Source organism: Apis laboriosa, unplaced genomic scaffold (assembly GCF_014066325.1).
Source record: "Apis laboriosa isolate Shangri-la unplaced genomic scaffold, ASM1406632v1 scaffold161_cov148, whole genome shotgun sequence".
Classification (NCBI taxonomy): domain Eukaryota; kingdom Metazoa; phylum Arthropoda; class Insecta; order Hymenoptera; family Apidae; genus Apis; species Apis laboriosa.
The window spans coordinates 249,074-272,368 of record NW_025222098.1 but is presented as its reverse complement, the minus strand read 5'-3'; the positions used below and the strand labels follow the sequence as shown (position 1 = coordinate 272,368).

At 32.9% G+C, this 23,295-nt stretch overlaps 1 protein-coding gene across 11 annotated transcripts in view; it reads right to left on the bottom strand.

Moving 5' to 3' along the window:
• Positions 1-23,295, bottom strand: part of LOC122710909 (venom dipeptidyl peptidase 4-like) — a 259,765-nt gene that overhangs the window by 55,574 nt on the left and 180,896 nt on the right. For all 11 annotated transcript variants that reach the window (XM_043929145.1, XM_043929147.1, XM_043929146.1 and 8 more), the window contains 3 exons: positions 22,622-22,791; positions 13,673-13,912; positions 11,287-11,522 (listed from right to left, as the gene is read on the bottom strand). In XM_043929145.1, coding sequence (XP_043785080.1) covers positions 11,287-11,522; positions 13,673-13,912; positions 22,622-22,791 — 646 coding nt within the window. The remainder of the gene's footprint in view (positions 1-11,286; positions 11,523-13,672; positions 13,913-22,621; positions 22,792-23,295) is intronic.

Below are 23,295 nucleotides of genomic sequence, written 5' to 3'. Positions count from 1 at the left end.
ACATTTGTAACAACTAAGCAACAATCGTTCCCTCGATTTTTTTCCCGAACTGGACAATTTTCACTGTTATCCGTCAAACGAAATTTTAACTTTTACATTTTCGAATCGTAAAAAATTGATATTGATGAATATAAAACAAGTATGTATGTGGGAGAGAGATCAATTGTTTCGAGAAAATTCGTCCAGTTTGATAATTCCAATTTTAAGTTTAAATTTATTCTCTTCTTTTTTTAAAAAAAATATAATAATGCGAGATAAGGTGAAATTTTAAATTACGAAATGTTTATCACTTTATGGAAAAAAATTGTCAGATTGAAACTTGATAAGACGCTTGATGGTTTCAAATATTTTCAACAAAAATATTACGTTATTACGCTCTGAATTTTCATATGAAATAATTTTTGATTTGGATAATCTTGAGATAAATTTGTAGGAAAAATTTTATTCATCTGACATCTTTAAAATTAATCTTCTCTTAAAATGTTTTTCGTATTTATGTCAGCTAGAACTAGAGTTATTATTAATTTCGTGCGTTGTTCGGCCAAAAGGTTGGCCAGGAAATCTTTCGAGTATTCTCTATCATTATTCGATGCGTATTCCCCGAGTTGCTTAAATTCCTTTTGTGGAACTTTCTCTTTGCGTTCTTCTTCAAAATACTCGGCAAATATAACGGAAATACTTGATAGAGCGCGTGAAGCGAGCGATTCGATCCGGTAAATTTGCTAAATTCACCGATTACGCAAACTTCTGCCAAGTTCCATGGAATTTTCTCCAAACTAACCGAATCCATTAAAGCTTTCCAAAACCTGTTCGCGCCTCCCCTCTGAAACAGAAATCGCAAATCATCCCCTGGAACCGGAAACTTGACGATCTTCTACTTTACGCGAACAATCTCGCGCCACAAAATAATTCGGATTTCAAACTTGTTATGCTTCAATTCAAAAGGAACTGTTTCGAGTCTTAAAATTCTTAGAAAAGTTTCCCTTTTGTCGACAATTTCAATCAAGAATTCTTCCCCTTTTTGCCATATTTTCCACCGAAAAAATTGCAAAAATTCAAAAATAGCTCAAAAATTCCCCTTTCCTACAATTTTAATCAACTATCCCAAACTCTCTTTTGCTCAAACGTTACTCCTCCTTTATTCCCTTCCACTCCCCCTTTTTCCTCGCCACGGAATCCTAATCGCGGTTAATCCCGACAAGCAAACCCTCTCACCAAAAAACCTCTTCCCCTCTTGCCCCAAAACCGCAGACACGGAAGATATCTTCGAAGAATCCTTTCACCTCAAAACCTCCTCTCAAAAAAACTCCAAATCCGATCCATCATCGAAACGATGAATGGAATTATCGACGGGCCATCAGCTATCGCGCCCTGCTTTCTTAGCACAGCATCGTTAAACGCATCGTTAACCGTTCGTTGCCCTCCCCTCTCTCCCCTCCTCTGTTTACGACGTTCTCGATGATTAATTCATAATTCTAACGAAGTTCGTTAAAGCTCGTTAAATATGCGCGAGGAAAGGTATCCCTCCGTTGTTGCCGATGCGACGGTTGGTTGGAGGGGGAGGGATGGTGCACCGTCGATCAGCCGTCGAATCGAGCAGCAGGCACGAGTGGCGCGCTCTCGAAAACGCGCGGTGCCAGCATGTCTCGCATGAGCACTCGAACGGTGTTCCAGGGAGGATTTTCTTTGATCCGACGAGCGAGGACACGCGAGGCGACCACAGCGCTGACGACTCGTGAGAGGTTTAGGAGAAAGGAGGGGTAGATATAGGGGAACGAGTTGAATATGCATGCCATTGCTAAGAATTCTCCTCCTTCTCGTCGTTTTCGAAGGTTCATATTAAGAAATTTCGAGAGACTTATATATATTAGAATTTTAAATTCTAATATATAATATTATATTTAATATATAATATTAGATATAATATATATTAGATATATAATATATCTAATAATTATATCTAATATATATCTAATATTAAATCTATTATATCTAATATAATAGATATAATATATATCTAATATATAATATTATATCTAATATATATCTAATATATAATATTTAAATTCATATTTATATATATATATATAATATTATATTATAATATTTAATTCACGATTGCTCGACATTCAAATCATTCTTGATTTCATCGATTTAACGAAAGTTTTGCGCGATATATCTGCACGTGCACGTGGCGCGTCGTTGTGTCACCTGTTAGATTAACGAGCGTGGCACGATGGAGGGGGGAGGAGAGGCGAGCATAAATGGTGTAAAGTAGCCGGCCTGTTAGGCCGGAGTGACGCACGTGTGTTCCTGCGATTTTCTTCGTTGAAATATCGCCCGCGTTATTGCATTATGGCACCGCTTGGAATGTTCCTAAACGAAAAAACGTCCCTTTCAAGAAGAGGGAAAGAAGAATCTGTCTTATTCTTAGAGAAATTTGGGAAATGTGGACCGCGAGCAAGGAGAGAATAGTCAATTATTCGTGTAGGAATAGAAATAGGGAAGGAAGTGTAGATACTCCAAGATACGCTTTGCGGTAAGAAAAGAATATTCTGAAAACATTACGGATCTTTGCTACGATAAGCGTGGAATATGAAAACTTTTCGAAACGGGGTACAGAAACTTTACTATGCTTTCACGTCTGTAAGAGCTTTTACAGCTTTCAAAGGTATAACTTCCGATCGTATCGAAGGAAATAAAGCTCACGAGCCGTTGTAGTCTTTGTATTATATACTTGTAACGCATCTCCTAGCTTCGAATTTTCGCGGAAATATTCTTTGCGTCGTGATCGCGATGATTTCTTCTCGAACGCGTTTCTTTTTTTTCTTTTTTTTTTTTTACGTACGAAGAATCTGAGAATGAAATTAGATATCAAATATACAGGGTGTTGATATATTCGTTGGAGGATCGATTTTAAAGGATCAAGAAACTTAAATTATAAATTAAATAAATTAATTATAAATTAAAAATAATAAATTAATAATAAATAATAAATTAAAAATAAATTAAATAAATTATTTATAACAATCGATTCTCTAAATATAGCACTACACGAATATATTAACATTTTGTGCATATAGTATTACAAGTTGAATAAATGAAAGATTAAATATGTGCACAATGTTACATGTATTCAGTAGCGAAGCACGTAATTGGGATCATTTCGATTATTCTGTAATAATAATGATTTAAATAAGAGAAATCGATAAAAATTCAAATTCTTTTTATGAATCAAGTATCGTAACTTGAATTTTGTAAAATATATTATCAATAAAGCGAAAATAAACGAAACGACGCTCTTACATTTATTTTCGGTAAATTAATAAATTTTACAAAATTCAAATTATATTTTTATCCCTCTTTTCATTTTTACTTACAAAGTTCCCTTAAAATTTACCCAAGAAGATTTACGATTATTGTTTCATCGAATAAATGAATGGTGAACAGGTGGCGTTTCGATGGCCGAAATTAAATCGAAATATTATTCCTCCTGGATGGTGGGATAAATCAAAAGGAAACGTTTCCAAAAACGTTAAATCCACTCGAGGAAGATGGAGGGAAGAGAGGGCGGCGTAGAATCTCGAGGGGGCGATACTGGCGTACTCTGATGGAGTAGGCTCGAGTTTGGCTTCAGACTCAGAACGGATATTCCCGAGAGCCTTTCCGGTCTCGCGGCCTCCGTAATTCAACCACTTAGGTGGCAAGATAATTTTCCAGTTTCCTTTATCGATTCGCAACGCGATTTAATACGAATCCCTCTTGTTCATTCAAACTTTGATTATTTTCGTCAACTTCGAACGATTACACCTCGTTTTCGAGAGATTCTTCGAAAGGGGAAACAAACAAATCGTTCTACGTGGAACTCTTCGCTCGAGCAAAAGGGAAATACAAATAACTCCCTCATTAATTTTCGGAAACTTGATGTAGAACGGATCCATTATCTCCGGGATTTTCATTCCGCCTCGAAAGAGCATTGGATAATATTTGTATAGATTATATTGACAGGTATGGATCGACGATTTGATTTCAGTTAAAATGGTTAAAATGTTTCGTTTAAGGTTATAATAATTAATCGTTTCTTAATTCGATTATGTTGTTTAAACTTGAATTGACTCGAAATGAATGAAAATTGAGAAAAAGGGTATTAAATTCGACGAGTTTAAGAGTATAGTTTTTTTAGTTAATCGATAATGAATTATAGTAGATATTAATTGGTATTTAGATGATACGTCATCGCAATTGGAGGATAATAATTGGTAATTAATTAAAGGCGATGATTTCATGCATCTTTAAACTTATTTTGATTAAAGAATTTTTAATCGATATAAAATATAAAATGCTCTGTAAAAATGTAAATAAAATATATGGGAATGTTAAATTGGGTGAAATAGATACAAAAGAAAAAGAAGAAGAGAACTTAAACTTATTTTTATCAAGGTTCAGTTAATTATTTCAGTATCACAAGGTGTATGTATAAAACAATTATACAACAAAAGCTTCGTTATGTAACTTAATTGGGAGATGAAAATGTTCAGACAAGAAAATTTTTATTTTTTAACAACACAAAACAACGATAGGTTTATCGTATAGTTTTATTCAATATTAAAGACAAAATTAGAAAGAAAAGAAAATTACACAAATTCTTGATACCATTAGTTGAATGATATTACGTTAGTTAGACATTAAATCATTTAATCCTTGCTTCTAAAGCTGTGTGAATATTTTCGAAATGAGTCGATATATCTTCGTCACTGTTAATTTGTCACTAATTTATTAAATAAATTTCACTGTATAGAAGAAAATTTAACAAATAAATTTCATTCTGTAGAAGGAAATAAACACTTTGTACGTTTACATATTGTTCACATAAAGTCACGTCCCTACTAAATCGGCATTTGGTCAATTGGTACTGATTGGTACAATCGATCAGCTTTTCCCAATATTTGAGGTACATCCTCATTTCATCGTTGCGCGATGTCGTGAATAGGGCAGAATTTTCGATGACAATGAGATGATAATTGTTGCAGCCGCATTTCTAGTAATTGCTAAGAGATTTAAAAAAAAAAAAAAAATAGATAATTTTACGAACGATTTGATTTTGATGTCAATATTTAATTTCGAATTAAAAATTTATTAAGTTTGATGCAAATTTTAAAATTTTCTCATTTATCCGCTTCTTATTTTTACGTTCATTAATTGCATTCGATTTAACACTAACTATCTGTCTGTTGTATATCACGCATCCCTCGTGCTGGTTTTTTTTTTACATTTACCATCAGTCGATAAATTGATCGACAGATTGATCGGCTTTTCGAACGATGCAGTTCAAACTGACATATTAACGAGCGGTTTTGTCAATTGTCAAACGTCGAGATCGAGGAAATAGCTCAATACAAATGTTCGTATAACAAAGGTTCTATTGCGTACGAAAATATCTAGTAACAAATTATCAGGTAATTATAAATATTTGAAAAAATAATATCTATTTCTTTATGAATTAAGAAGAACGAATATTTTTCCATTTTGTTTTCCTTTTACAAAAGTTTAAATTATCTTTCTTATTTATCTAATATTTTTGATAAATTTCGTATCTTCGTTTTTTCTTTTTGATCAAAAAAATATTCTTGCAAATAATATATATAATAATTCCGAATAAAATTTCACAAACATTTTATACAAAAGAGTTTATACGAGAAAGAAAGACGGATCAAAATAAATTCGGCAGTTATTGAAAATGACAGGGCAATCTCTCTTCGAATCAACTCAAATTCACTCCCAAACTATATAATATTTTCCCCTTGTACACGAATTTTCCAATATCCATCCTCTATCCTCGTAATTAGACGTTTGTATAAAATTGATATAAAATTTGAATATACCTATAGCAACATAAAACATCCAAAGTGTAGTACTGTATGATATTTAAATAAATTTTCTCCGTTTACCCCATTTATACCCATCATTCAAAAATTTTATTAAAACATCATAACACCCACAAAATTTTTCATTTAGAAACATAAATCATATATTAAATTAAATCCGCAAGATAACAAAAATCACCAATTTTCCCAATAAACTATCCCCTTTTATCCTTGATAAAAATCTCTCCTCTCGATAACTCCCCTTCCCCCAATCAAACAAACAAACAAACAAACAAACAAACATAATCCTTTTTCGCAAAGCTGTCTCGCCAATCTCGTCGAAATAATATATATAAAAAAAAAAAAAAAAAAGAAGAAAAAGAGAGAGAAAAAAGGAGGAGGACGAACTCGTTACAGGAGTACCGAGTCGCAATTTGCCCGGCTGCCATCAGCTTAATTGGAGTCGGCGTAACTTGAACGGGAGAAGTTGGGTTGGGCGGCCAGTGAATTAACACCTCGGAGGATCGCGGGATTCACGATCCGGGCCGGCCATGCGGAAACTATGCCGAGACACCGCGGGGATATCCGGTTGATGGGGCGAAAGATAGAGGCGTTGAAACGGCGTTGGAAGTAATTTGCAAAGTAAAGGGGAGGGGATGGCCTCGAGGCCGCGCGAATCAGCCGAGTTTAATTGCGCGCCCGCCAATTGGCGGCCAACATTTTCTGGTTTCAAGCCGGTGTCCTTCGGTGATTCCTTCGGCGGGGAGGGAGGCGGGACGAGGCTCGACGGGGCAACACAGTATACGCGCACACACAGGCTTGAACGGGACACGTTGTAATGATGTTCGAGGGTCGTTTAACGAGATTCGAAATGCGTGGCGATAATGACGGGTGGAGGAGTGCGTTTCGAACGCGTGACTAGTGTGTTTCTGATGGGAATATGCTCGATCCGATTAACATCTGTGTCAGGTAGAGGAGAGATTTCAAGTGTAGATTGTATATGTGTTTATAATCGGTGAAAATTTCGGGAAATATTCGCGGAGCATAAAATTTTTCCTTTCTCTTCCTTCGTATTTTTTGAATCTTAACGAAGCAGTTTTTTTTTTTTATCAAACGATACAAAACGAGTTATGAGTTCTTGTAATTGATTAAATTTAACTAGTATTTAATTATTTTATGCTCTTTTGTTGCTCGATGTGACGTGCAGTTGATCGAAGAATTAAATATATAAAATTTTTTCGAGCAAATCAAATTTCAAATTTTTTCAAGGAAGGAGGTATTGAATCGTATTCAATTGGAATAAAACGAAAGTATAGAATATGATAAATAATAATCGACGATACTCGATAAGTATAATGAATAAATTTTCTTTACAATTTATAAATTCAGAAATATCGAAACAATATAAGCGTAGCTAAATTTAGAAGTAACAAAGTATAATAGTTTATATTTTAACCTTACTTACGTGATGTGCAGTTGATCGAAGAATTAAATATACAAAATTTTTTCGAGCAAATCAAGTTTCAAATTTTTTCAAGTATTTATTTCAGGGAAGGAGGTATTGAATCGTATTCAATTTTATAAATTAATCTTCGGAAAATAATTGGTGAAATAAAGAAGGAAGCTGGATAAAACGAAAGTATAGAATATGATAAATAATCAACGATACTCGATAACAGTAATGAATAAATTTTCTTTACAATTTATAAATAATTTATAAATTCAGAAATATTGAAACAATATAAATTTAGCAAAATATTTCTCCGCAGTATTATATAAGAATAATTTCACCCAAACTTTAAAAGTTCATACCAAAGATTTGCATTTCGATCGAAAATTTATTTAAACGAAAGATGAAAAGATTTTCCAAGGAGAATTCCGAAACGAGACAAATCACTACGATCCGTAAACGAGATTCCTTGGAAAACAAAAACAAACAAATTCCAAGCTCTCCGAAATGGCCGATCGCTCTCGATTCTCTCTCGGTTGAATCGAATAATCGGAAAAGTTGGAGCGAGCGAATATCATCCGTCGCTTTCATCATCGCGGAAAGAGAAAAAAGGCAGAAACGTGGATCGTTATTTAGGCCAGTCGCATCGAGCTTCGGCTCTCGATATGCGAGACAGGCACGAATGAACGAAGGCGAGGGTTCGGTGATGATTAACCTAAGTGGAGTACATAAGGCATCACGTATATCAATCCTACCAATGGAATGGGACGTGGTCGATCGAATTGGATAAAAATTGGAACGGATGACCATTGAATTATTTAAATATGTAAACTTTGCGAAAAGGGGGAAGAGAGGCGAGCTAATATTTGCTTGGAGGTTTTTTTCGGAGGATTTTCGTAAAATTCAACTTCCCTAACGAACGATATCATTATTGCAATTTCCACGAAAAGGTGACGCATATAACGTTAATTATATAACGAAACACATTTTTTTCTAGGTATCGAATAAGAAAATAATTATTTTCACGGGGAAGGAGTTGAATTTTTATAAACGTGACGATCTTTGTTATAATTTTTATTTCAATTATCAAATGAATATAAATAAATAATGGAAATGTTTTCAGAATTTTTATGTGAAAATGAATTTCTTTGAACTCCATAGAATTGAATTAATAAATAGATGTTCGAAAAAATAAATTTTATAAAATTGTTCCCCCCCCAGTCAGAATACTTTGTTATAATTTATGTCAATAAATTATAAACACAAAATTCTGATATTTATAAAAAAGGAAATAAATTGGATGAAATCAGGTCTCGTAAGAGTTAGCAGTGACAAGCAATTTTATTTTCAATTTGAGATACGACACGTTTCAATATAAAGGAACGCGTAGGTTTTTGCGAAGCGTGTCAATTAACGTAATAATCGACGTTGCATATGAAACTCTTTGCGCCTTGAAACTCGGAAATAATCGTTATTTGCATCGAACCTCGTCGTAAAATTCTTCTCTAACTAATTTTTTCACCGTCTCCCATTTTTCCCTTCCCTTTTGGGGCACCAAAGGCGATATTGAGCGTGCTAAAACGCTAAGAGAGGGAGGGGACCCTCTTACGCCTGCTGAAAATCAATTCTCTCCCATGCGAGCGATGAACAAAAATATTGGCCCATTCGCAGGCACAATTTTCTGGGTATTACGCGGTATAGGGGCACGTTTAGATCTTGAATAATCGTCGTTCATTCGATTGCTTAAATATTGCTTACCGTGCATCTGGATAATTTTTTTCTACTGTGTTTTGCAAGTAAATTCTTGTCAAATCTCTTGTTCTGATTTATTGTTAGATTTATTATTGTTAGATTTATTATATTGTTAGATTTATTATTATTAAAAATTAAAGAAATTTCGAAAGGAATCATCGAAGAATCGAAATTCGTTTTTTATTATCTTAGAATGCAAAATTAATTTTTCTTTTTCTATTTTAATTTTAGAAATTCGAACAATTATATGGAGTTTAAAGAAATTTCCTCTTTATACAATCTTTTCTTTCGCATGAAGGAGTACATACTTTGAAATATATTATAAAATAAATTTATTATATTTAGATACACGGATTCCAGAATGTAAATATCATTACATCATATTTATTCCGGACACAAATCGGACAATCGACGTTTGGATATCAAGTAACAATCGAAATTGATTAATAATTTCAATAAATTCAATAAATTCCTCCCCCTTCCAGGTAACGAGGAAATGTGAAATTAAATTAGACGATGATAATACGAGAGAATTCTTCCGAAGAAATTAATTCTAGGCATCATGAATGTCCAACATTCTCAGTTGGATGATCAATGCCAAGTTGAAAGTTGTTCCACGAGATTGAATTAGGTGGAGGACAATATGAATATGGCCAACGTGGTGGTGCGTTTAAGTGATAAATGATAACGATCTTTAGATGGCCACTATCCTGTCCCCCCCTCCCCTCCCCCCTGTTTCAAACGATTGCATCGTGATTCCAAAGGAATCCCCAATAACGCCCCTCTCCCCCCTCCCCGGCGTAATATCGTTTCTTACGAGCTGTATCTTATCGAGAAATAATGGAAGCACGTGGCTAAGTCGGCGCACTTAACGTCCACGTTCGAACGATCGTCGCCAAGATTTAACATCCGACCGTGCCTTAAAAATAAAATTGGACCACCACCAATATTTTGCACCAATATTTTCCAGGGGAGGAAAAATAGAAGGATCGAATTTCGAAAGGTGGTCGTGGATTCTGAGAGGGATTCTAGATTTCTTCTTCTTGTTTTGTTGCGATTTCATCAACTTTGGAAAACACAGCAATGAAATTTAAAAAAAAGGAACGCAGAATCTAATTATTTTAAAAATTGGAAAAGAGTCTTGAAATTCTTACGTTTAATTATATTTATACTGATTCAAAACAAAAATATTGTTAAGTATTATTATATTTTAGTCTAATTTTATTTATATTGTTCCATTTTGATGTTTGCGTTCCACACTCTTAACTTATTAAATATTATTATAATATTCCATTAACTTGAATTATCAACGAATTTTCGATCGATTTTAAAATTAATTGTGTCATACGTCTTCTTCAATTTCTTTCTTCGAAAATGTTGTACACTTACGTCATTTACACGTGACAATCAGATACGAGGACGACGATCAAAAAGTTGAGAAAATAATCGGAATGGAAGAGTTCGATCGTCGTGAACCGGATGGAGAAGATTTTCTTGGATCGTGGAAAGTCGTTGAATTCCGTAAGGTCCTGTTTTATCGATAAAGCGTACAGTTGGTGGATACTGTTTATAGGTTACGAGGGACTCGGAGGGATCGTTCCGATATGTGAAAGGGCCAAGATCTTTATCCAAATCTCCAGCCCATTGTGTACGATTGTCACACAATTCAGGATACTTGGAGGGTAAGTTCGAATGTTGGAAATTCCAGCTTAAATGCAAATTCGACGGTCCATAACTAATGGTAACCGGTTCGAAACTGTTCGAGATCGTTTCGCCAAGATAAATTATAATAGGGGAAGTTATTCAAGCGAAATGAATTCTTTCTCTCCACTTTCTTTCTTTCCTTGAAATCCTCGAGTCTTTATTCGCGTTTTTCGAATTCCATTACAACATGGACAGTTTCGAACATGTTCGAATTGATATTTTTTTCTATAAAAAAATATTTAAATCGCATCTTTACTTTTCAAAATTATTTCTATATTATTCTATATTAATTACGTATTTTTATCGAGATTAAACGTAAATAAAACTGTTTAATTAAAATTAAAATTAGAAACCTTTCATATTTCCAATATAAAATGTCCATAATTCCTTCTTATTCCCTTTCAAATCCTATTAATTTTTTCGAGAAGTCTATATCTACCGTTGCAATTGACTTCTACGAAAAAAGAAATAGAAAGAAAAAGTTAATACCAGTGAAAGACTATTTCGCGTACTTACAGATACGACTTCTTCTGGTCCCAAGAAACTATCTCCGTGACGACAAAGCGGCCGGAAGTGAGGGCGGTTTTCCTCGGCGTGCTCGAAGAAACGTTGGTAATTGCGACTGCATGCCTCCAGTAACTTCCGTCGTGTTGCCTTTTGGGCAGGATCGTAAGAAACGTGTCCCCGTCATCGCTGAACATCGGCGGCTCGAACTGTTCCACCCATCCGTGACTCTCTATGTGCGTCAGCGCCTGCCAAGATGAATATTTCATTCGTGTATACATATATATACACACACACACACACACACTTGTCCTTTTTCTTTCGCCGGAAAACGATGGTGAAATATTGCGCATCGTCGAGTTCGACAATCTTCTTTCCATGCATGGAAGAGAAGCTTTTCCCTCCTCTTTCAAGAAGATGGAAATTTTGGATAATTGTAAAATAACATATGGTGGAGAGAAGATGTAATGCAAGAAGTATTATCGAATTGAATGATTCGATGGGACGTTAATTTTTTGGAATTTAATTTTTTTTTTTTTTTTTTGTGAGAAGATGAACAGGAAAGAAAATTGAAAGATTATCGTGTTTCAGATTATTGGAAAATTAGAGTATTTTGATGATTGAATCTATTGAATTGAGATATTTATTATTTTTGTGTTAGTGCATAGAGGAAAAATAATATAAATATTTTAATAATAGAAACGTTTTGGAGAATATTATTATTTTTAGTGAATAATCTTTACTTAATAATAATTAAAATTTAATCAGAAGATTAAATTTACCGTTTCTTCGTTTCTTCAGAGGAATTGAGAAAAAAAGACTGATTTTTTCTTATTAAGATTAAAATCGTATTATAACTTTCTCCAAAAATATTATATCCCTCTCAATTTAATTATTAATATTCCTCAGATGATAGAAATTCTAGTTTTAATCAAATTCCCTAATAAAACGTCCAAACAAATAATTCCACTCGCGACCGAAATTTCTCACTCTCAAAACTATTCCATGCGACTACACCATGAAAATCGCGATACTTTCAACAACATTTCACCGCGAACCTAATTAAACCCGGAAAAGTTTGTCTTTTACCGGTTATAAAAACCGTCGTGAAATTTTAAATGAAGAAGGAACCAGAGGAATTCTCATTTTTCTTGGAATATACCTGATGAAGAAGCAAAAAAAAAAATTGGTATACTTAGACGATCTTATGAATTTTGTACCTTTCATCAAGAATAAAGAATTAGTTGTTTAACTGTTAAATTATATATTACTGCGGAATAAACAACAGCTCCTCTTGAATATTATCATACGACGATTTACTCGATGACGAGAAAAAGAAATTTCGAGTAAAGATCGAATTATATAAATTCGATGTTGTTTTAAATTACTTGACAAATGTCAAGATGATTCGACGATTTATAACAAAAATATAGAATATTTAATATATATAAATATATTTACGTACAATTGGATAGCTAAACGTAACAAAAATGGAAGTATGTTTTGTTTTGTCTTGAATATTATCATTCGACGATTTACTCGATGACGAGAAAAAGAAATAAAAAGAAATTTCGTGTAAAGATCGAATTATTTGACATTGTTTTAAATTACTTGACAAATGTCAAGATGATTCGACGATTTATAACAAATATAGAATATAGCAATTATAACAATATAGACACTAATATAAATTTATAACAATATAAAATATTTAATGCAATATAAATATTTAATATAAATATATATATGTATTCAAAAATGCCAAGATGATTCGACGATTTATAACAAAAATAGATAGAAAATAAATAGAGAATAGATAGAGAATATTTAATATAACATATATATATACGTATGGTAGTACAATTGGGTAGCTGGCTATGAACGTAGCAAAAATGGAAGTACGCCCTCTTTGTTTTGTCTTGAATATTATCCACGATTTACTTGACGAGTAAAAAGAAATTTCGAGTAAAGATCGAATTATATAAATTCGATGTTGTTTTAAATTACTTGACAAATATCAAGATGACGATTTATAATAAATATAAAATATAGCAATTATAATATATATAAATACCAATATAAATTTATAACAATATAGAATATTTAATACATATAAATATATATACGTATTTAATAAATGTCAAAATGATTCGATTTATAACAAAAATAGATAGAGAATATTTAATACATGTGCAATTGGATAGTTGACCATGGACAAAACAGAAATGTCTTAAATCGACGATTTACTCGATGACGAGTAAAAAAAAATTTCAAATAAATTATATAAATTCGATGTTGCTTTAAATTATTTAACAAATGAATGTGTCAAGATGATCCGACGATTTATAACAAAAATATAAAAATATAAATAGATACATATAAATATATATATACGTACGGTTGTGCAATTGGGTAGCTGGCCATGGACGTAACAGAAATGGAAATACGCCCTGTTTTGCACTCTGTTCATCCAGGTCGCGTACACGAGATTATCGGTAGGAAAAGCAACAGCGGATAAAATCCGTTCCTCGGTGGATAACTTGTTCGGATGTTCGATTTCAGTTAAGTTGGTGTTACCTTGGATCACTTTCTCTAAGTCGACGTAGAACAGCTTCACCGTAGGATTGGTCGTTCCACTCTGAAACAGTAGAGGAAACGAAAGAGGATCAGTCGAGGTTTCGATCAATCTTTTCTTCTGTTAATAACGTTACAAAACACGTTTCAGCCTTTACTATGCTTAACGAGAATTAATGTTTGGAATTATATCGTTTTTATCCCTCTTTGAGAAGAGCGATTTTGAAGGAGAGGGGTGGATCATGTGTACGAAAAAAATCATATTGTTGTAAATAATAATAATTTTAATAAGTGTAAAAAGTATGTTGATCGATATAATACGTCTGTAATTAATAATTAATGAATATATAAAATTTTTAATAATTTGAATCGAGATAGATTCCACCGAATTATTCTTGTTGTTATTAATTTCAATGATTCAAAAAGGTATTTTAAAATTTATTATTAAGTATTCGATGGACTTTTTATATATAATTTTTTACAAAGTATAAAAATATACAAAAAGTGAATATATATAAGTGAATATTTTTCCTACATTCATCGCAATAATAATTTTTCTTTGAATTTAGAAAGAAGAATTTATTACACGCATACTTTTATTAAATTTAAAACGCTCGTTATATGTAGCTTTATCGGCCAGATGATTGAAAATTCCATCCATATCGAATCTACGAAAAAACGTAATCACGTTATCACAATCAATAAAATTTCCATCCCGATTGAAACTATGCTAGTTATTCGAATAATATCGAATATTGAAATCTCGCATAAACGAATGATAATATATAATCTAATATTATCTCATATTAATTAACAAACACTTAAACCAGCACGTCTACGTCTAATAATTTTCAAACGTTGAAAATGTTGCTATATGATTTTATTATTATCGATAAATCATCGATTCACGAGGAATATGAAAAACAGAAAGGAATTTTACTTGTTCTTCGATTATTGGAAAAATAAGAGCGAGAATATCGATAAGTATAAAAATTAAATTATTCCGTAATTGAATGAGAATTCGCGCTTGATTGGAGAGATCGGCGGGGAAAATCGATCGATCCATCGATATGCCATTCCTGGATAATTCCTCACCTGTAAGGAATTGAAAAACTTTGAAGAATTCGAACGATGCATCTATGTATGCACAATATCGAGGATAAAGATTGAAAATATTTCTTCAAATTCCATCCTGGATATTACTCTCCTTTTCGATCTTTTCCCCCCCGTGATAAAATTTAATTTGATTGGAAAATTAAAATTGAACTTGATTAAGTGAGTTGAAAAGCATCGCTCGAAATAAATTTATCGAAAAATAAATTTTAATCGATCGATCGACACATTGTTTATTTTGTCGATATATTTCGATCTCCTTGCGAAGAGAATCCTTTTTTCAAAAGGAAATATATTCTAAAATATTCCATGACTCGTTATTGAAATCGGATTTTCATAGAATTTTTCCTATAGTTAGCAACATTGTGCCGCGTAAATTTAATTCGAGAACAATTAAAAATTCACGAAATATGTATCCCAAAGTGAAAATTGAAACGAATCTCGACAAAATACAAAAAAAAAAATTTCGACGAAATACATAAAAAAAAAAGAAAGAAAAAGTACATACAAAATTCCAAAATATCGCGCAAACGAGTGTCTATAATTTAAAAAAAAAAAAAAAAAAAAAAAAGAAATAATATATTTAATATTCCTTCGTGAATGATTCGAAAATGAAAAACGCAATAAAAGAACGATAATATCGAGGCATAAAATAATTTTCCATTCCATCGTGGAAAACGGGGATGAATGAAAATTGAGAATCGGTGAACGAGCAGCACATGGAGGACAAAGGGGTGAAATTATTCTTGAAATTATTCACTGTGAAAGATCCAAGCTTGGAGAATCGCATTAACGATGCGATGATCACTTGTTGTCTCTCTGCGAGGGTGGCGAAAAACGAGTAAGAAAAGAAGAAAAACAGGGGGCGAAAAAAAAGAAATCGATGAAGAGAGGAAAAGAGGGAGGAGAGTATTGTATATATAAGCGATTAAGTGAGCGATATTTTCGCAGACCGGGCCATATTTTGGTTTACCGCAAATCAACAGGACTGTGCAACCCGGAGGGGTTGAAAAATGCATGGGGAAGGTCGAAATAAAAGAGGAAAAAAAATATATATATATATATATTCGAGGTGTTTTTTCTTTTCGCCAAGGAAGGAAGAAAAAGAGGAGGATACGCTTTGCATTTGGTGTTGAGAAATAGAAAGGGGTAAGCAGAGAGGGAAAAAAGTCAATTGGAGAGGATTGTTGGCTCGAAACGAGTCGAAATGCGTTTAAAATTTATTATAGGGGAATCGGACAATGCTCCGGCCGAATAAAATGGCCGCATTAAATTGTGAAATTGCAAAAGTTTGGGGAGAATATTTTTTGCACGCTTTGACGTTGATAAATGGGACGATAAAATGTCATAATTGCCGTCGGATATTGGAATTAGCGTTCGAAGAATGGTATTTTAACGTCAAAGAAATGAACGTATTTATTGGACGACGATTGTTTCCATCTTTTTACGTTGTAAATTTGTAAGTAATTTATACAAGCAATCCGTTCATTTGGATAGAAATTTTTTTACAATATTTAATAATAAAAAAATTTACGTCATTTTCTATTATATATCGTATTAAAAACATTTAACATTTAAGAAAATTTCGGATATTTATTTATTTACGCGCTCGACGTGTATATATTTTTCATATTTGTTTAATTTATTTGAATTCGAGGAATTTTATCACGAGTTCGATTTGATAAATTAATATATATATATATATGTACAGAAACTAATAATCACTAATAATATATTTAATATATTTATATTTATTTATTAAAAGAATTATTATTTAATTAATATATAGATATAAAGTTAATAGAAAATTTCATTCTATATCATATTTTCAAAATATATACTTATTCAATTATTTCATTAATTTATTAATAATTTAGTTTAATTTTCAGATTAATTTATCTAATTATAATTTTCTTAAATAGAATGATATATAAAAAAATAGAAGAAGAGATAAGAAGAAAAAATATAATATCGATGAAGAAGAACGATAACGTTGAAAGAAAATAAAATTCTATCCATCATTTTTATTTTACTTACAATTCCGCGTACTTGGAAAACAAAAATTGAACGTTTACTATATAATAAACCCCAATATTCCACCGCTTTTTGCACAATGTGGTGATTCAAACGAACGAGGAGGAACACCTTTCCTTTTCAACAGCGGTGCAACATTCGTCGAAAGAAAGGAAAACGAACGAACGAACGTCTCGAAAATTCACCGTCTTCTTCCTTGCCTGGTTAAAAGTGAATCGATGAAGGAAAATAATTTCACGGCCGACAAGGAAAGGAAACGTCCCACCGCGGGAAACAGAGACGTCGCTCGAGGCTTGGATGGAAGGAAATGGAAATTTAAATCTTCCCTCAACGAGGCCTCGAATCCTCTCTCTCTCTCTCTCTCTCTCTCTGTGCGTGTCTCAGTCGGATTGGTCCTTTAGCCATTCCCCATCCGTTTTCTTTTTTCCTTAAACTCCTCGCCTGTCCTCTCTCATTGTGAAATCTCTGTGATCTTTAAATGGACTCTTTGCTCCCACGGATTTCAGATTCGTGACGAGTATCAAAGTAGGCCACTTTGTCCGTTGGAAAATGAGTTTTCGTGAACACGTACTTGGAAAAAGAAAAAGGAGAGAGAGAGAGAGAGGGAGAGAGAGAGAGGGAAGAGGAAAGCGAAGATGTTCGTTGAATGACCACCGAGGATGATGCTCGCAGGAACCTCATTTTTTCTCCTGTCAAGACAAGCCTTTTTATACCTTATTTCACCCCCTCCTCCTCCCTGCACCCTCTTCTGTTCCCGTATTTGGTTCGTTACCCCGCCACGTTTATTTGCTATGCATACCGAGAGATCTTTACTTCTCAACGCTGCAGTTTTGCGCAACTGTTTTAAAAAGCAAATATAATTCCAATGGCTCGCTCTGTTACAGGATTTCGTTAGTCGGATAGTTGAGCTTTCTCTGTCTTTTTACGTTCTCGAAAAATATTATTATTATCCATCCTCTTAATAATGCATTAATATTACGAAGAATTTTCGTATTAAGTTTGGGTATTAAATTATTAAATGGTAGGAAGAGGTGATGATGGAATAATTTGTAAATTTTTCTTTTTAACCAATCAAGTAATATGTGGGAACGATTTTATACGGATAATTGTTTTCTTATTCGTTCGATAAACCGATGTTAATTCGATCGTAAAAGTTTTCGAAACTCGTCAATCACTTTCGTTTCTTCCAATTTGCATCGGTAAATTTCACTTCTATCCACCCGTCGCAATATCGAGTAAGAGTGGCTCATAGTAGAAATTCCGTGAACAAAGTTTAAATACGCGATCCGTCACCAGGCTGAATTGGAAAGGATGTACGAGTGCTCGGCGCAAGGAAGCCCATTAAAGAGGAACGACGTTATTCATCGCCCAGGTAAACTTCCAAGCAGCTTTCTCGCCGGGCAATATTTGCCGGTGGCCGGCACTGGCATCAATCGTGCCTCGTAAAAAGCCATTAAAAATTGCACAGGTGCCAGCTTCCACGCCCTCTTCGACTGCGAGCCTGGCCACCTTTCATCTCTTTCACCATCAACCTGTGGTAAAATTTCGAAGAGTTTTGAGGATATGGGATAAAGTGAAAATTGATGGTAAAAGCTATACAAGAAAAAAAAGAAAGAAGAAGAAATTTCTAAACCTAAGTGTTCGATTTATGGAATCGAACGAAGATGAAATAATTTTTCGTAATTTATCATTGAATTTGGCGACAGGAAATGGGATTGGATAATATTGAAGTTTTGTTTTGTAAAACATTTGTAAATATTTTTAAACGTGTTCGATTTGTGTCGAATCAATCGAATGAAGAATCGTGAGTAATCATTTGAATTTTACACTCTTACTTTTCGTTGTTTATTATATGTATTTTAAATAATTTATTTTAAATTTTCAAACATATCAACAAGTTCAAATATTCAATACAGGAAATACAGTATGTCAATTTTATTATGTAAATTTATCTTTACACAATTTATAATATTGGTATAAATTTTAAAAATATTAATAGATTCCCTTATAATTTTTTAATAAACTATTATCTGGAAAAATTGGACGTCGTGTAACATATATCTATCTAATACGTAATTTCCTCTTTTTAGAAATAAATAAATATTCAAAATTTTTAATATTATTTCGTAAACAGAAAATTTTGAAATTCATCTCCAAGGATTCAATCGAACAAACACAAATTTTTCCATTCTTTCTTTTTCTTCTTTTTCATCATGATATCAGTAACAAATTTATTCAAAACCATGACGATGTTTGGCTTGCTAAATCTTTAGATCTTTAGATTCTATTACTCGAAAAAGTCGAGGAGCATGGCTCGACTCATAGTCTCTCTCTCTCTCTCTCATTGATAGCATCGAATCGTTTCCTTCCAATTTCTTTCTTTTTTTCGAACCTAAAGGCTGCTCGAAGTCGCGAGGGAAATTACTTCGAACAGAGGAGTAAAGGGAATGTTATTGGACAAAGTGGAAATCGTTCGAATCCACTTCGTCTTTCCCACTATTCGCGAGTCTCTTCCTTTCTCCTCTCCCATTTTAGGGAGATAAACGTTTGTCACACGCTAGATTAATTTATTTCTCCTTTCCCAATTATTCTTTTTAACTTCGACCATTTTTTTTTTCTCCTCTATCTTAAGAGAAACGTGGTTCGTTTTTATGATAATTTCTGATCATTGAAGGAACGAAGTAGACGATAAAAATATCATGACTTGTAAATATTGAAATATACGTTAATTTCGTGTCAAATGTGATAAATAGATGTTCGTGCATTTATGCAATATTTGAATGTACGAAAAATCTATAAATGTCACGTGACATGCAAAAAAACACAAAATATTTAAAGTATAATGCACGTTATGGTATTTGAAGGGATGATGCAAATCTCTACCTAAATTACATTTCTTTATTTATTAAAATTTGATTTTGCATAAACGATATAGATTATTAGAAGAACGAATAAATAATTTAAATATAACATGTTCGATGTTGAATTAATATAAAAACCAATGGATTATGAAGTATATAATTATATAGTTATGAAGCGATCAAAAAATTTGTGTAATTTTTTAATTTTTAATTAACGAAAGAGATATTTAAAATTTTTTTTGCGTTGTTGGTACATTTTCCCCCGATATCTACACCAATTTTCAGCCATGTTGGTTTTATAGATAAAAATTTCACAGTCAATTGAATAACTTGCGCTCTCTCTCTCTTTCTATCTTCTATTTTACTCTATCATTTTATAACGGTTACTCTCACACATTGTATCGTTTTTCCATTTCCTCATACGTGCAATCTTTTTTTTTTTTTTCTTTTTTTAAAAGGAAACATTACTTTAGAAATGTAAAATCAATTTTTAAAATTTCGATATTTATTTTGTCCAAGATAAAGCAAAAATACTTTAAATACAAAAAAATAAGATTTTAGTGCTCGATCACTTTACTGTAAAAAAAATATTGCTAAGCCAAATTATATTCAAATGAAAAAATAATGAATTTTGGAGGAATTTTTCAAAGATCTTTCATCAAAAAATAATTACTATAATTTATTATCCTGTATATATACAAGAATGTATTATCAATATCAATTTAATACACAATATTATAATCACAATATTACAATCAAATATTACCATCATTTTCCAAGATATTAAAATTTGCGACTAACAATGTTAAATAACTTTTTCAATCAAAAATTTATCGACTTGAATTTACATAATATTCTCTTTACTCTCACCCCCTTAGAGCATACTAACAAAGTATGCCGAAAAAATGTAAGACACCTTGTACGTAAATCGACATCAAGAAAAAAAAAAAAAGAAAAAAAAATATTACTTCCTCTAACCGCTCGCAATTTCTTTCAGAAAGCGTTCCAGTTATAAAGTCGCCAAGGATAATCGATGCATTGTAAACAGAGCCCTAGTGACGGACATATTTCACAAGTATGCTTCGCCGTGTACATATTTCATACTCATCCGTCATGTAGATTAAGTGGCTGCCAGACACATGGTTACCCCCGGCTACGAAGCAATTTTCTACGAAGCAACCATCATCCCTACGATGATCTAACGACTGTACGTGTATAATCGTACATTGTTACGACTGCCAAAAAAAAAAAAAAAAAAAAACCAAAGGAGTTGGCCCCAAGAAAAAATTCGGGACGAAATTCGGTCTGAAATGAAGAAAAAAAAAAGAAAGGAAAAGAAAAGAAAAAGCGAACACCTCCAGGTCGTCGTCGCGTGATGCGGCAGGTCAGCGAGCGTTTAAAGAACAGGGCTGCCAACCGCGACGCGATTGTGTAGGTTAAGTTAAATTGCGTAAGTTGAAGTGGCCTAGAAAAGGAGAATCGTCGGGAAGTTGTAATGAAAGGTCCCTGGAGCGAGGGAAGGGCTAAATAAATTGCAGGTACGTAATTTTTGTTCGTCGCGTTTTGTTTCTAACCTCACTTTTCCGCCATGTTCACGCTGCGCCGCGTCCCAAAAAGATGGCCGCTCTGTGGAAATTTGTTAATCGAAAAACAAAAAAGAAACTAGAAAAGGAAGGGGGGGAAATATGCTTCAACTCGAAACCTCTCTCCAATTGTTGAATTGAAGAATTTGGACTCTCTATCCATCCTTCTTTAAGAAATATTATAGATAAAATGAGAATATAGTTAGTTTGATATTAAAGTGCATATACATAAAGATATGGTATACTAATGATAGTAATATAGAGATAAATAGTAGATGGATAACGTTATTATAATTTTTAGATGTTTCGTTTCGATAGTTTGGGATACTTCTCAGAGGAATATGTGCGGAATTCAAAGTTTTTACGTATGCAATTTTGCGGCAGGTACGTGTAACTCGGTTGGGGAATATTAATCATCTTTTTTGCCGCCATTCCAAGAATCTACGTCTCTCTGTCCAACTGTTTCTACGTTAGTTGGACCTTTAATACGTAATCTTTTTGATAAAGAAGACACGTTAAATCGTCCAATTTATATTCCACGATACAACCCAGATTTTAATCTTTTTCAAAATGAAATCTTTTTCATTGAAAACGCATCAAAATGTACGTATTGACTTTTATAAATCCTTGTTATACATCAACATCAAAATATGCACTTCGAAATCAATTCAAATATTTCTTGCAAATAATAATAATAATAAAATAATTTCAAGTTTCTAGCCAAAAAATTAGAACCATAATTTTCAATATTTTTCGTATTCTTTTTACTAAGAATCAGAGATGGATCTAGTTTCAACAGTTGAAGTGATACTTTATTCAATTATTTAATTTATTATTCGAAGCATTTTAAACAAAGTGACTTTATTCTAAATTTTATCTAATTATTTTTTCAACGATTTGATAGCCTACTCGAGGAAACACAGGAAATTTTCGAACATAAAGACATGAAAATTCGATCGAAATGATCCAATGGACAAATCTTCGCATAACAAGCGAATATCGATCGAAAACTTGTTCCCTCCTCGGTGCGCCAATTTTTTAAAATTCAGTTTCTCGAATGCACACAAAAGCCAGGGTTCGAATCGTGATTCGACGAGAACCTGGCTGCGAAAGATCAAACGAAATGCAAAAAAGGGATCCTCCTCCTCTCTCTCTCTCCCTCCTCCTAAGTTGGACACTTACCTTGGGATAATGGATCGAGATCGCGGTCGTGTACTGGAACGACATGCTGCCCGGGTAACCGTAAAACGGTATCGTTATGATCGGTGTTTGGGAGTCGTCGAAGTAACCGAAGGCCAGTTTATTGCCGCTCGGCGAGAACCATAAAGCCTTGTTGGAACCGAACACCTCCTCTGAAACGAAACGAAACAGCCGTTATACCGCGACAACCTGATATTTTGATATCGTGGAATTGTTCGTTGAAAGGTTTGGGATTCTTTCTGGTTTACTATTACGTCTTACGGTGAGTGTTTATTCAATTCAAGGTCAAAGAAGGCAGTAATAAGTAATATTGCTTCTGCATCTCGAAAACGAAATATTCTTGAAAACTTTCGATCGAAATGCAATACGAAATGTAAAATGTATGAGGCTACGCTTCGTGTACGTTCCATTGTACGAACGATAATCGTGATATATTATGAAATATTTATTTTCTTTTGAACGGGTGAAATTTAACGAAGTAGTGACGAAGATGTATTTACCTCTTTTTTGAGCTATTTTTTTTAACATCTATCGAAGAAATTGTATAATTTAAAAAAGTTTTGAATCGAGTAGTTTAGTTTCGTTAATTTTATTGAAAAGGGATATCGTCGAAACGATATTGTGATATTTGTCTTCTTTTGATTTTGTATAAAATA